General features: G+C 42.5%; 1 protein-coding gene across 1 annotated transcript; it reads right to left on the reverse strand.

Moving 5' to 3' along the window:
• Positions 1–7029: 7029 nt before the first annotated feature.
• Positions 7030–11411, reverse strand: LOC136441743 (Golgi-associated plant pathogenesis-related protein 1-like). Its single transcript, XM_066438195.1, has 4 exons — positions 11283–11411; positions 9058–9271; positions 8506–8589; positions 7030–7860 (listed from the first exon to the last, which is right to left on the reverse strand). The coding sequence occupies exons 2-4, from the start codon at positions 9269–9271 to the stop codon at positions 7709–7711; spliced, it is 450 nt and encodes a 149-aa protein (XP_066294292.1). The 5' UTR covers positions 11283–11411; the 3' UTR covers positions 7030–7708.
• Between the last annotated feature and the right edge of the window lie 3709 nt (positions 11412–15120).

Here is a 15120-nt window from a genome sequence, read left to right on the forward strand (position 1 = left end):
TTTTTATAACCTGTCAATCAATCACGTATCCATGGCAACGTCGTCATAAGGGGGACACCGTTAAAATGTGACGACAGTGTCAATATGTAGATAGCAAATATACGCTGGCCTGTCTCCAGTGTGTTCTTTGGGTTCTATCGCTTTGGCAACGTTTTTATGCGTTGCTGCGTTCAAATACCGCATGTTCTGTTTAGGTGCATTAAACTAATTTAACGCAAGACTGCACTATGCAACTGGAAAGAACAATTTCAAAAAGAACGTTTTGGCGGAAGTTCAAAAAAGTCCTAGAGCATATTAAGAAAAAAAGTATCAAACGAAGCGGTGTTTTTCTAATTACGGAAATAATTAGAGCATCGCTTTAATTTATGTGATATTCCTTCCGTAACACAAAATGAAATAAATATGGAGCCTTGAACCAAATTTAAACATCTATACAGCTTTATTTTGAGGGATTTTACATTTTGTTTACTATCCGAAATCATCAATTATTGCAGAAACCTTTATAGTTCCTATATCATTTTCAAATTCGATACATTGTTTCTATAGGGAAGGTACCCATTTCCAATATGACGGTTACAGTGCCATTTCATGACCTGGCGTGCCGGCAAATACGAAGGTTCTACAGCCTCACCCATGTAGCAACATGTATTTGATAAGGTTCGAGGTCGCTTGATAAATGGGTTAGTACGAAATTCTCCATGTCCATGTGAAAACCGTTGTAAGCCTTAGGAGAGCATGAGTGAATGTATGTTTGGCGAGACTGTATTGAACCCACTAGATGGCTTTCTAACATGTTTAGCTATAGTATAGACTTTTCGTTTTGGAGGGGGACTAAACTGTCAGTGTGTTATTATTACTATAGGTACCCGTAGGTCCTAACGGTTTCTGAAGACTATAACATATTTTACAGTTCTTTAGCAAGCCATTGTTTTATTGTATTTGGTCAGGGCTTTGGCTAAACTGAAAAAAAAAACAGAGGCTTTGTCAAATTTACCATTTTAGAGCAATTCAATGAAAAAAGATAACGACGGCTATTCTTATTCTGAGGAGCAACTGTCGACCATAAAGAGATCATTTAGCGACATCTAGCGACGTAGTCTTGATCTGCAGGTTGTCGTCGGACACGTCGGTTATCTACAGTTGCCTGTTCGTCTTTGTATACCTGTCAATACATATTGCCTAGGTGTTAAAACGTTAAGTGACATCTTTCATTGTGCTGACTTTGAATGTATAGTACACCAAAAAAGCAATTACTCAAACAACTGGATATGATTTTCCAGTTGTTTGAGTAATTGCTTTTTTGGTGTATCTTATTACCTGGATGTCTAATCTTCATCGACGTTGAATGTATAGTCTTAGAACTTTACAACCTTCTTAAAGGAAATGGACAAAATCAAAGACGTAAAACTATCCGTAAAATATGCTCAGCTTTCTTAAATATTTACAAAGAAATTAGCAAACGGAATTCTTCAATGTACCGGAAACCCAGCTAACGATGACCTTGATCAACCCCTTGACAGCGAGAGCAGGACGTTCAAGGTCAAGTGTCATGACAGGTGCCTGCGGTGGGGAGGGGGGCTTTATCTGTTTACTTCTTCTTCGACTGTTTTCAACTTTGTCTTCATTCTTTGTTCGGCGTGTATCGACGTGACATTTAGATAAAACGGTTTTAAAGCCTTGCAAAATGAAGATCTTACGTTTAGCTTACATGACATGTCAGCGTCTTATCCAAAAATTTTCAAGAGAAAGCTTAGATCTATGACACGAGTTTTAAACATTTACAAACACAGGTATAACTAGTCCGCTTCGCTTATACATGGACTACGTAGCTACGTAGCTACGTTTTTTTTTCAAATATTCTTGAACATTCCTTAAAAGATAGCGAGGCAGGTGGGGTTGTTCCATTCTCTGTGGCCCTGACCAAATTCTTCTCGTTACAGAAATATAATGCATCTCCATCTATTCTTTTACCAACAGTACAGGATAAATGTAGCCTTACAAATGTATGCTGTTGAGCTCGTCACTTTGGGGCTGATTTTTTTGACTAGCCAAGTGAAAACAGGAAAGGATGGTTATATATAGGCAAAGGTAGTCCCATGCCCTTTTTGCGGCCGGACGGGCATGCAGTGGATGGTCTTGGATACGGAGAGCGGGGCCCAGCTTCCACAGTGCATTTTACCTCGTCAACCGATGTCAGGTAACGTTACCTATTTACGCCTTGGGTTACTCTTCACACAGAGGACTGGGTCCGGCTGGTTTTTGACGTGTTTTTAGGCGTTTTCGTCGGGCTTTCTACTTTGTCAAGTTTTTTGTGGATTGGTGAGACCAAAAAAAACAAACATCACAAAGTAGAAAGCCCGACAAAACGCCTAAAACACGTCAAAAACCAGCCGGACCCACTCCTCTGCTTGGAGTGTACCTTGGGTGAGGAAAGTCGCATACTGAAGTGTATTTGCTAAGGACACATATACAACGTCTGTCGGTCTGGCACTAGTGCGTCTAGAAATCAAACCGGCGACATCCTAGTCGATGTCACATTGCGTTAATCTCCAATCAGATCTACACGGTGCCAAAATCGTCTACGCTAGCCAGAGAAGCTCGAGTCAGCTAGAGACGCCTGACTGGACCTTCTCTGGCTGACTGGAGCTTCTCTGCTTAGCTTATACAATTTTGGCACCGTGTAGATCTGCTGTAGATTTACACATTACGTCTGGTCTAGTGGTTCAGTGCAGTTGATTGACTTTTAATATCAGAGTCTGTGTGGGACGGATTCGGACGTTTATTCTCACCACACGATACACAGAAGGGGGTGCGGTTAATAAGAACCTTGACCGCAAAACGGTTGATGTCCTAATTTGCCCCGAACTCGAGGTTCAAGGACTTTAAACAAAAAAGACAGCAGGTACAACACGCGATGTTTTGGGTTAGATGGGGACGACAATTTTCCCCTAAAACTTAACCTGGAATCCAGACTGTTCCCAGGGCCTACACAGGCTAGCTCTACGGCACCAGAACAAAGATGCCCCGAGGAAAGTTTGTCTGAACCCCCCTGAGCAATATGATGAGTTGTTTTCAGGCAGGCAAAAATCCCCGGGGTGGGGTTAGTTTGCCAGGCGGGGGTAGAAGCTTACGGTACCGTGGAAACTCAGCTTGCAGCCATGAGAGTGGCCTTCTATACACCTAAACACAGGTGAGTTCATTCAGGGACAACGATCGCATTTTGAGCTAACAGTCTTTTGTACCTGAGAGTGAAAGCATAACAAATTGGTCGTTAAACAACAAATATCAATGTCGAACAAACGTGAACGGAATACTTCATGTACATAATGTAGTAGGGAAGCTATTCAAAAGGCGAGGCTACACCAGTCGTACGATTCTTTTCTTTGTGTGTGGTAGGATATTCAGTGAGATTACACAGAACTAATCGTGGACAAAGGATCTTCGGGAACATTTTCCGTCACAAAAGAGCTGCATTTTGTACGACAAATCAACGACTTTCCCAAGAAAGCCTTAGTCGTCTGTCGTGAACATGTCGTTCGATCGACGAATGTGACTGTGCCCTATAAAAACGTCAGCCTGCGCCTGTCTTACTTTTCTTATGTCGCTGTGCAGTTGGAAAGTGGAAAATCGGGAGATGCTAATGAACAGTTATTTCTAAAAACTGAAAATCATGTGTTTCAGAAATACATATTTTTGTCAGAAAAAGTATACTATGTTGTGCAGCGTTCTGGATAAGTCCCGCTCCAGACCTACATGTATTAACGTTAGTACATGTAGATCTGAGGATTCGCGAAAAAAAATATGAAGATCTGAAACTCTACTTTTCTCGCGACAAAATGGCTTTCAAAGTAAGATGCGAGAAAATTTGGTGGATGTGGAGGATGGAGAAGTGGAGGATGGAGAAATATGTCAGGCTAGTAAGAAAGTCAATGCCTTTACTCTCACGATGGTAAACAAAGCCCATTGTTCGGGATGGGCGAGTCAAGAGTTCAGGGAGGCAGGCATGAGAGGTTCAAACTTGACGGGTCATGTCTGTGGAACCCACGATGTCACATCTAGCTGCAAGAATTGTTCAAAACTATCTAGCGATTTTACCCCTACAGTACTTGGTGGCAACAAGTTCCCGTCTAAGATAGTTCAAGGGAAGAACGAATTTTTGATAACGACACTCGATACTGTGTTGATAACTCTGGTACATTTGTACTTGAAGGCACGATTATTTCTTGTTCGTTTCTGAGCTGATATCAGCTACCAGCTATAATTGTGTCACCAATTTATCAGACATTTTGTAAATCATGCATAGGACATTTTCTTCTGTTTTGTAGTGGCATCCACTGTAGATCTGTTTTCATTTTGGTGACACTAGCACCACTGTCGTAGTTGTTCGTACAGGTGGCCTACTCTCCAAGCAGAGGTTGGTGGGGAAGATTGTGACATTCTTATACTATGCCCCGTTTTTTGTCCGAACTCGTCAACAACTCGGACAGAAAACGGGGCATATGATAAGAAGATCACAATCTTCCCCACCAACCTCTGCTTGGAGAGTACAGGTGACCTATAACTATGGATCTATACTCTAACGTCATTAAAGAGTAATCTTCGGCGTATAAATGTTTGTATTTGTTGAGATAGGTTGTTTACCAAGCAAGAGAAATCACGTAATATAGATTTTTTTATTGAATTCTACGAAAGCCTAGTCCGCTGAAATTGGGCACAAACAAGGAGAAACGTCCTTGGTACAAATGATCAGTTTGACCACCCAAGAAGGGAACGTATTACAGTAGAATCCTCTTATTTTCATAACTGATTTGTCAGTGTATTCTATGCAATAATAAGGAGTAGTCCATTAACCATAGGGGGCAAAATGAGCGGCACTGAGGGGGGGAGGGGGTTGTGGTGGTTACTAGGATGGCACTTGAAGGAAACACACACTTTCTGTCAAATTCACTGACTCCCACGTTATACAAAATTTAACATATTGAATGAATAAGCATATCATCAGTGTACAAGACTGACGTGACTGACAATAACGTAGACGCCAGGTGTCATCGTATTTGTAAGGACGATGCACCCGGGTATAAGCATTAAAAGTTTAAAGCACATATCTTAAGTTATGATGTTTTCTTTCTCGAGTACTAAGATTATCTAAAACTACACGTACCGATCGTGAAAGTTTATGAGGTTTCCAGAGTATAGAATGAAGGCAGAAAATAGAAATATATATTCTTCATAAAAACCTACTTCAAGGATTAGTTATATCATAAGATATTCACTATTATTCATGTCCATCGTTTTTCGAAGCTCATGTTTTTTGTTGTCACCACAGTGGCTTGGGACACTAATTAGTATAACAATATTAATGTGCCTTTGAAAAAAGTAACGACTCCTTCTTTAAAGACTTCTCGCTCATCTATTTTATAGACTACTTGTGTTTCCAGTTTGTTTTGGTCTGATATGGTACACTTAAGCAAATGTCAACAAAGCCACGCGAGGCGTAATTAATGGTACGGCCTGTAATTACTGCCACTTAACATTCTTCCTGGCTTGTAATTAAATTTACATACCATTAAGATGCTTCATTTTGTTTCCGGAGTGATGTGAGCGCCGCTTCCTCTAGCACTCTGAATGACCACTAAGTTTCCACAGTATGATGTTTACATGGTGAACGGAGTTGTGGTCACTCCTTATCTATGTTGTGCTTCTTAAGGCGTGGTTGTTGGCCTGGCGCCTCTTACGAGACAACAACGTCTTCACAATCTGTTGAGGCACTTTATCTCATTTCCTCATGTCCTCATAAGACACTGTAGATAGGACTAGTTGTGCATTTCCTCCTTGTGGATGTCACATACAGGGGGGGGGGTCCTCAGATGATCCCGAAGTACAGTGTAGTTGATGTTGATTTAACAGAACTTCATATAGATTCCAAACCCGGCCTTTTAGTTTATTGTAATGGAAAATACCGTACAACGGATGCTTGCATGTGTCAGTAACTAAGCCGAGATGAGTCAAGGCAACAAGCAAAGCAACAATGCATGGGTCTTGAACCAAATTCGCTGCGTCCATGTGGGCCATGCTTGCATGGTCATGACTTTTGCATAGCCATGCAGCAGCCAATGCCATGCTTGCATTATGCTGTATTGTGGTACGGTGTATGCGAGCATGGCAATGCATGCATCTTGAACATGGCCATGCTTGCATTGTAGTGCATTGTGGTGTATGCAAGCATGCTGGATGTCACGTCCAGGGGGGGGGGGTGGGGGTGTCCTCAGATGATCCCGAAGCACTGTAGTTGATGTTGGTGGGGAGTGCGGTCACGACCTTCGCCACCAACCTCTGCCTGGAATCCAGTCTTGCTAGCGTCAGTCCGCTTCGCGGTTGGCGGGGTAGACACCGTTGGAAACGGACTAAACATAAATCATAAAGCAAAAAAGAATGGGTTCTAGAGGTGAGGTCGATATTAAAGCATTGTGGCTTGTCCCATTTCCAATCCGGGGCCCGGCCGGGCTGTTTACGAGAACGAAAAATAAAATAAAAAATGCATATCAAGAAAATACACAACATATGGGTAGGAGTAATTTTTTTCAAGTTTTGTGTCTTTTCTTGTCTTTTATATCATATTTTTCGTCCCCACAAGCTGCCCGGCCGGGCCCCGAATTGGAAATGGGACCGAAGCAAAAAGTCGGCAGGGTCATGTGATTTTCGAAACTGCAAATATTCCTTTTTTTCATGCATTTTGAAAAAAACGTACTGTGACGTTACAATCGAACCATCGTCAGATGTAGTTCTAAATTCTCTGAAATTAAAAAAACAAAGTTTTTACTTAAAGTTCTACCTCTTGAAACGTCATTGTCGATATGTGATAAATGCGTAAGTGTGTAAGTTTGTATAAGAGTATGACTATTCCCCAAGCATTGGTCAACATAGCAAGGGAAAACAATCATATTTCTCTGTCACTATTTCATTCCACACCTTGATAGAATTTTATAAACTTTCGAACCACACAGTCAAAGAACTTACAAGACACATGTTATGGACATAAACGTAGCTTTATTTGATTAAGGAAACCGTTGGCAATAGAGGTTGTTGTTCATTGTTGTTGCCATACGGATCAAGTACGAAAGTGCAAAGTACTATATACTACGCCTTCTTCTTCTTTCGTGGATTACTTAGAAGATTTGGCTAATCCAGCTTGCTTAAGCACATGCGTTAGGCAAAAAAGTAGCAAATAACATATGTAATAACTGCTCTACTGTCTTGCTATGTGACACCACATCACACAAATGTGTATTGTATTTTTTTCTTTAAGGTAACAGTAGAACAGTTTCATACATTTTGCTGCGGTGCTTTTCGTTCAGCCTTGCAGGTTCAGCGTTACATTTATCGCGACTTCCTCTAAGTAAGTCTCCACCGACCGCGGACTCTATGGGATGGCTAATGTTAACCAAGGATATAATGTCCTTGTGTTAACTAGAGATACCCAGCAGTATACAAGTAGTGTTACAGGTAATTGCATTATATGTATTGTAGTGAGGTTGTTGTAAAAATGGACAAGAGGCTAGCCAAGTTTCAACTTACGTTTACAGAAGTGTCAATGTTAAACGCTAGTCGAAGACAGCTAGGGAGGATACTAGGCTATGTACGCCATCCCAAGAAGTCTGATATGGAGACTACTGCAGTTGTTCGCGAAGTTTCTCTGGAGTTGTTTTCTCTATTTTTCAGCCTGCACGTTGGCGCCGAAGTCTCCCTGCATGTTGCCGGCCGGGTTGTAGTTGCACACCGCCACAGACATGCCCTTCCCGTCCTTAGCCACGCCCACTCCGAGCTCCTTAGTCCCCTTCCACACGACCTGGGAGAAGTGGCCTGCAGTAGATAAAGTAAAGCGGTCAAAACTCGCTCAGACTGAGGACGAGGCATGGCGCTTGCTTCGCTAGCTAGTAGTAGTCTCTACCGGACTACCCTACGCCGGCTATGGGGGGAATATTTGCCAGGGTTTCACTTGCAGGATTGCAGATTGGACCATCTCTCCGTAGCCGACTCCCTTTATAGCATACTATTCACTCTATTTGGCCAATTTCTATTATTTTCCCAGCGATCCGCGGAGCCTCGTAGAGGCTAAGCTTGTTGTGCAGCGCAGCTTTGCTACAGTATTTAGCCAAGCGCACATATCACCCCTACTTTTCTTGATAAGTTTTTTAACTTTTTTTTGACGCTTGAAGTTTTGGTTATTTTGACGCTAACGTTAACGTTTGAGGCTCACGCCTGAAGGTCCAAGAGCTTAATTGTAAGTCAACTCGTACTCTGGACACCAACTCATGGACACTCCAGTGTCGGGCGACCCCGACGGACCTACATAGACCAAATGCAACTTGCTGGAGACGTAGAGCACTTATTGGCGGACCATAGCGACTGGAGAGAGAGGGTCGACCAAGTCCGAGCAACCCGCCCGACATGATGATGATTGTAAGCTACTAGTATGTTTGGACAAATAAAGAAAATGCTCCTGACCTGCGCTAGGCTGGAAGTTGCCGCTCTTGTCTCCGAAGTCGTACTTCTCCAGCTCGCTGTACCACTGCTGCACGAACGAACGGGCTGGGAGGGACGGAAATAGAACGTTCAGCGATTGGTCAACTGCTAAATGTTATTAGAGAATCATCAGTTCTACGTACCCAGTCAAACTTGAGGTGTCAGGCAAAGATGAGCAGCGGTTAAAAAAGCTTAAAACAAAGTAGACCCGTGCGTTGTTCAGCTATCTGGCAATTCGAAAGCCTTTTTTAAAATATCGTTTGTCTGAAGAAAAAAAAGAGCACCCTTTTCTTAGTGGCACCACAATAACTTCTAGCCAATCGGATGCCTCCGTTACCTTTGATTGGCAGCTACGACAGACGAGTATTATACAGACGTTACCTGGCACATCAGCGCCTCCAGAGCTCCACTGCATGGCGATGTTCTCCCCATACCCGCCCCGGCCCCCTGGCTGTGCCAAACTTCTAGCCAATCGGATGCCCCCGTTACCTTTGATTGACAGCTACGACAGACGAGTAGTATACAGACGTTTACCTGGCACGTCAGCGCCTCCAGAGCTCCATTGCATGGCGATGTTCTCCCCATACCCGCTCCCCTCGCTGTGCTCGAAGTTGCCGGTGCTGGCTAGGTGGTCGGCCCACTTCTGGGCGTGCGCCGTCAACTTGTCGCTCAGCTTCAGCGGAGGGGCGCCGTGCTTGGCGCGCAGCTCGTTGTGAGCCGTCAGACAATTCTTGGCGAACTCCGTCATCTAGAGAGCCAAATTACTGTGGTTTTACTCACTTATATCCGTGATAAATACACAAAGATTAACTGACCTGCCAACGTCTGAAACGTATCAATTTCGTTACAATCAATTTAGAGATTGTATGTATGTATGAATGGTTTATTATTGTCGTTCCATGACACAACATACAAAGGCAGCCTATTGGCTGAACTGAAGTATGTCTTACAATCAGTTTAAAAGCGAACAGATATACATACAATAAAACATCACATACCTTAATTAACAAGACTCAATTTAAAATATATACTTACTAAGTGCTTATCTGTGGTGCTTTGTTATTGAGAAAGTCAACCAGGTACGGTAGTGTAGTCTCTCTATATCTACCGGTTCTACATTTGAATTGCGTTAACTGGTATTTAGAACTTAGGTTCTTGCCATGGAGACTCACACGGTTTGGAGGCAACCAATTGGAGAACGTCGTGGAGCTTAACAAGGAGGTAGCAAACTTTGCACATAGTTCGTGTCGTCTGTTGCATAGAGATGGCAGTGACAATTGATTCGGTGACATGCTGTAGCTAACAAAGTCAGGGCCGAGAATTATACGACAAGCTCTTCTTTGTACATTCTCAATCGCTCGAGATTGGACATTAGTAATACCTGGGTGCCACACAGGGCATGCATATTCCAGAGTTGGCCGTATAAAGCCAACGAAGACTAGTGTCAAGTCTGTAGTGTCAAGGTATCGTAATCAATGATTGGTTGCATGCGAAAAGGGCGATAGAAAAACAACATGACATATTCAAATGTTACCACCAGGGTTTTTTCCAGTACAGCCTACAGGGTGTAAAATACTAATGGTACTCAGAAAATGTAATTCTTGATCATGACCTTTCTACAGGGGTAACTTACATGTATTATGCTTTCAATCAAAGAAACAACTCAAAAAGTTTTAGAAATATATAACATTACATCCTTGAGTTACTTTGCTGTGAAGCTATTCGTATCAATGTGTTAACATCTTCTCAGTGTATAATTTCAGTGCTTCAAATTCAATAACCGCGTGAGCATGTTTTTTTCACGAGACCACGACACGCAAAGACGAACCAATTTGAGGTCATGCATTTTTGAAATGTCTGAACGCACGATTACATTTTAAAGATTAAACAATTCTTTGTCTGTGTTCGCGTGAAATGACTTTATAGGCGTAGTTGTCACGACAAAGGTGTAAAGTAGGCTCTTTGTCCTTAAAACGCCCCCCCAATTTGATAATTTGGCCGATGAATACATCTTTTCCACAACATCGCGTGTCCCAGTAGGGTTATGCAGACACACTGGTTGGACACCCTGCCTTTGTGTCTTGATCTACGAAAACAGCTCAATATGTTTACAAAATACAAGGCGCACATATCCGTAAATAGCAGGATTACTCTTATATTGACGGTTTTGGTTTGGGATATAAAGTCTGTGCCAATGTTGCTAGTAGCTTGGGATGTGTCTTGTCTTGTCTATCGTTGCCATTCTTTCAGAAGGCTACTTAGTATTTGTAGCAAGTGGCACCAAAAGATATTACAATCCTACCTAATATCTGTACCTTATATCTAGATATCAAACTAAAGAAATTACTTCTTCGGCTGCAAACTTAACCTAAACCAAAAACATGTCAATACGCAACTTATGCGGATTTGCACATACGTACAAGTGTGACAGGGCCCTAAAGACGGTGCCAACGTTGTTAGTAGCTTGGGATGTGTCTTGCCTTGTCTATCGCTGCCATGCTTTCAGAAGGCTACTTAGTATTTGTAGCAAGCGGCACCAAAAGATATTACAATCCTACCTAATATCTGTATCTAACGTGCAGAAAAACAGGATGTTCAATTTGGCCCAGTTTTTCTATATTGACACGCACTGTGCAGCACCATTTTTGTAGATTAGCACTGCAAAGAACAAGTAGCAAAGAACAGGTATAGTGTCAGCGTTCGAGCTAACTTGACTGAATATATACGAAAACAGAACCCGTCATAGGAGGTACACTTACCTTTGCTAGTTAGTCGGTCTTCCAACGAAAGCTTCGGTGCAGGTTGTGGTCTTTATTCGATCCACTTGTACAAAGTTGTTGAGTGTCCTCTCGCTGGTTCTTAAATACCCAAACGTATACAAATGTTGTTATACGTCAGACTTTTCAGCCAATCAGACGGCTCCGTGAATGAAGATTGACAGTTCGATAGGACGAGACCGACAGATAGTGACAACAAGCAGCTCCTATGCGTGACAGTCCCACAGGTATTTCTCCCCAGGGAATACTGTAGTCGGAGCCAAGATAATTATCTCAAGACTCATGACCAATTTCATTGGCGCGTGTTCTTGCGCTGGTCAGTGTTACTATCACTTCTTACGACGTTTCCTTGAGGTTTGGGCATCGGCTTATTCAAAAGAAGCAATGCTAGGTGGCCAGAGAGAGAGAGAGAGAGAGAGAGAGAGAGAGAGAGAGAGAGAGAGAGAGAGAGAGAGAGAGAGAGAGAGAGAGAGAGAGAGAGAGAGAGAGAGAGAGAGAGAGAGAGAGAGAGAGAGAGAGAGAGAGAAACTGGACTAAATAGTACAGAACCAAGTACCTGTACGAGCAACTACGACACTGGTGCTAGTGTCACCAAAATGAAAACAGATCGACAGTAGATGACACTACAAGACAGAAGAGAAAAATGTCCTATGTATGATATAACATCTATTAACATAATTCCGCCAGGGTACATAATTCCGCCACCCTAAAAAGGTACGTCCAAAAAGATCTCCAACCCAACGTCCCCCAGTATAATGCACTCATGTATATCTAAACCGTGCATACCTAGGCGCTGCTGCACTAGAGATCTCTCAAACCCACTGGTTTTAGATATGGCGGATTTATGTAACCCGGCGGATTAATATCAACGGAGGTTACAAAATGTCGGATAAACCAGTGGGCAAAATTATAACTGGTTGCTGGTATCAGCTCAGAAACGAACAAGAAATAATCGTGCCTTGAAGTACAAATGAACCAGAGTTATCAACGCAGTATCGAGGTGTTCAAAAATTCGTTCTTCCCGTGAGCTATCTTAGAGGGGAACTTGTTGCCACCAAGTACTGTGGAGGTATCATCTGTTTCAGGTAAAAGAACAGGGTACAAATTAAGTATAAAAGCGGCTAACTGAATTATAAAAACGTAATTGTCTATAACTAGTGAAGGGTTTTGACTTCTCCTTTGTAAGCAACGGAAGACCTAATGTCCCACCTTTTTGTAAAATTTGTGGGTTTTTGGTAGTTAAAAGAAGAATAGTCGTTTGTTTGTCTGTAAGCTTAGAGAAATTTTAGTGGTCTGAATAGACTACTCATTTCGTGCATTTTATAACCTGCATGCATGTGAAGCTGGTGTGTTAGGGCCTTGCCACACTTGTGCGTATATTCAAGTGCACATGAGTTCCGCAGTAACATTTTTTTGGTCTAAGTATACTTTGCGGGAAGGAAGTTGTTTTCTACTTTGACCCACCGTTGAGCAGTCTAGTTATCAAATCAAGGAAATTACTTCTTCGGCTGTAAACTTAACCTAAACCAAAAACATGTTAATACGCAACTCATGCGGGCTTGTATATACGCACAAGTGTGACAGGGGCTTTACGCCGAAGGGCGGTTATACCGTCCGGCTAAATAGATACAGATCATGGCCAGTTTCAGGGGCGTCTCCTGTCCCTGGTCACTGTTATTATCACTTCTTACCACATTTCCTTCAGGATTGGGCATCGGCTTATTTAAAAAAGGAGAGCTAGATGGCCTAGAATGATAATATATGGTCACTCGATAGACAGGCTTTACGGAAATGAAGAATGAAGATTAAGAATGCAAAACAAAACAGTTTGTATCAAACGTCAACAGAGAGAGAGAGACAGAGAAAGGCAGAGAGAGAGAGAGACAGACAGACAGACAGAAATAGACGGATAGAGAGACAGAGTCAGAGAGACAGAGTCAGAGAGAGTGAGTGAGTGTGTGAGTGAATGAGAGAGATAGAGACAGACAGAGACAGGGATAGAGAGACAGGGATAGAGAGACAGAGAGAGTGTATGTGAGTGAGAGATAGAGACAGGGATAGAGAGACATAGTCACAGAGAGAGAATGTGTATGTGTTTGTGTGTCAGTGAGAGAGAGGGAGACACGGGCACCTGCGCGCACACACATACGTACTCACGCACACACATACGTACTCATGTACACATACGCACGCACACACGCACACACACACACACACACACGCACAGAGAGCGAGAAAGACGATTTTTGCGGAAACGGTAAAACCTTCATGTATACAATGCATCATTCATGTTCAGACCGTCGTTAACACTGATGAAAATGTAATACTTTATTTATGATGACATGAAACCGTTTGGAGTTTGGCTACCCTCGGATGAAATTTAAGGGCATAACGGGCCACAGTGTTGAAGCACAGAACGTGAAAATTCCCATCTAATACTGGAATACAAGGGGACAAAACATGTAAGCAAAACATAGCCTGGGTACCGTCCTCCGTAGTAGCCGCTGGCTCAATCGTTTCGCTTGCTATAATCACGGTTAGGAAGCGAAACGATTGAGCCAGTGGTTACTACATGATCCTACATAGGATGATACCCAGGCTAGGCAAGCTTCCATCAACAAAAAAAAACACCATGGACGAGTTAAGAATGTTTTTAAGCGGACCCGACATTCAGAATTTATTCCTATTTCCACGCTGCCATAATGTGTATATAAACATCAAGTCTATATTGATTTGACCTTGACGACCAGCCCGCTGTTGAGCTGCCAAAGTTTCCGGAATCAAAGAGACAAGAAGAAGGGCAGTGGTGGTCGGAAGCGCGGGCTCCTCTCTGTCTCACTCCCATGTTTCCCGATCCTATCACACCAGACGACAGTTCCGCCGGAACACTGTTAAGTGGAACCGTAACCTTGAAAAAGAGACAGTATCAACAAAGTCAAGGAATCATTCCACGGCGTCTTGTAAGGTTCAATTTGGGAGGTCTTCTTACCCCTTGCAGAGAAGATAGCAACAACTTCCCACCGAAAAGAACACCCAGAATAGTTGCTTCTTTTTCACGAATCCTTTTGAAAGTTGCGTCACAAACACTGCAGCGAAGCAATTTTACTCTAGAAAGAGGAAGCAGTTTATCGACTGTACTGAATCAGTCCGGTAGCAGCTTCCACTGTAGGTAAAGCCAGAGATGATCTGAGTTAGTGACGAGAGTGATTGCAGTCCCCATGGGTGGGATGGCAACCTGATTAAATCACGCCCCTAGCGGTCCTTTCACTAATTGGCACCCTAGTGGAAGGGTGACCTGGACTATTATCCAAGTAAATCTCCACGGGGGCAAAATCGTATCCAGTCGGCCAGAATCTCCAGTCGGCCGGCTGGATACGATTTTGCCCCCGTGGGGATCTCCTTGGAGATTACAATACGACAACAGTAGAATAGATCACGATCAGGGGATGTGCAAAATGAAAAAAAAAAAACAACGAGAGAAAATTCATTCTCCTGTTAATGAGTGATGCAATAGGTGGAAGTCTTTCATGTCAGATATGTATATTTTTGGGTTGGCAGCAGAAATAGCATATTCAAATTCCTATATGTGGATACCCTATGGAAAACAAAACATATCCATTTAATGTAAAATCAATCACCAATGCAGCACCCTGGACAAAAAATTTGATGATACAATGTCATATTTATTCATATATGAGTACACATTACTATAATGTGCAATATGTTCCTTCTTAAGGTTCTCATAACGACCATAAAGAATTAACTTGCACAATGTTGTTGTGTACTTCTGATTATAGATTATGAATATCATCATGATTAT

This window comes from Branchiostoma lanceolatum, chromosome 9, assembly GCF_035083965.1.
Source record: "Branchiostoma lanceolatum isolate klBraLanc5 chromosome 9, klBraLanc5.hap2, whole genome shotgun sequence".
NCBI lineage: Eukaryota > Metazoa > Chordata > Leptocardii > Amphioxiformes > Branchiostomatidae > Branchiostoma > Branchiostoma lanceolatum.

Bases quoted from the DNA above. Each gene is read 5' to 3' on its own strand.
- LOC136441743 (XM_066438195.1), bottom strand. From the start codon at position 9,271: ATGACGGAGTTCGCCAAGAATTGTCTGACGGCTCACAACGAGCTGCGC. The intron at 8,590-9,057 runs GTAAACGTCTGT...CGTCCCTCCCAG, and splicing joins TGGAGGCGCTGACGTGCCAG to CCCGTTCGTTCGTGCAGCAG. The intron at 7,861-8,505 runs GTCAGGAGCATT...TATCTACTGCAG, and splicing joins CAACTTCCAGCCTAGCGCAG to GCCACTTCTCCCAGGTCGTG.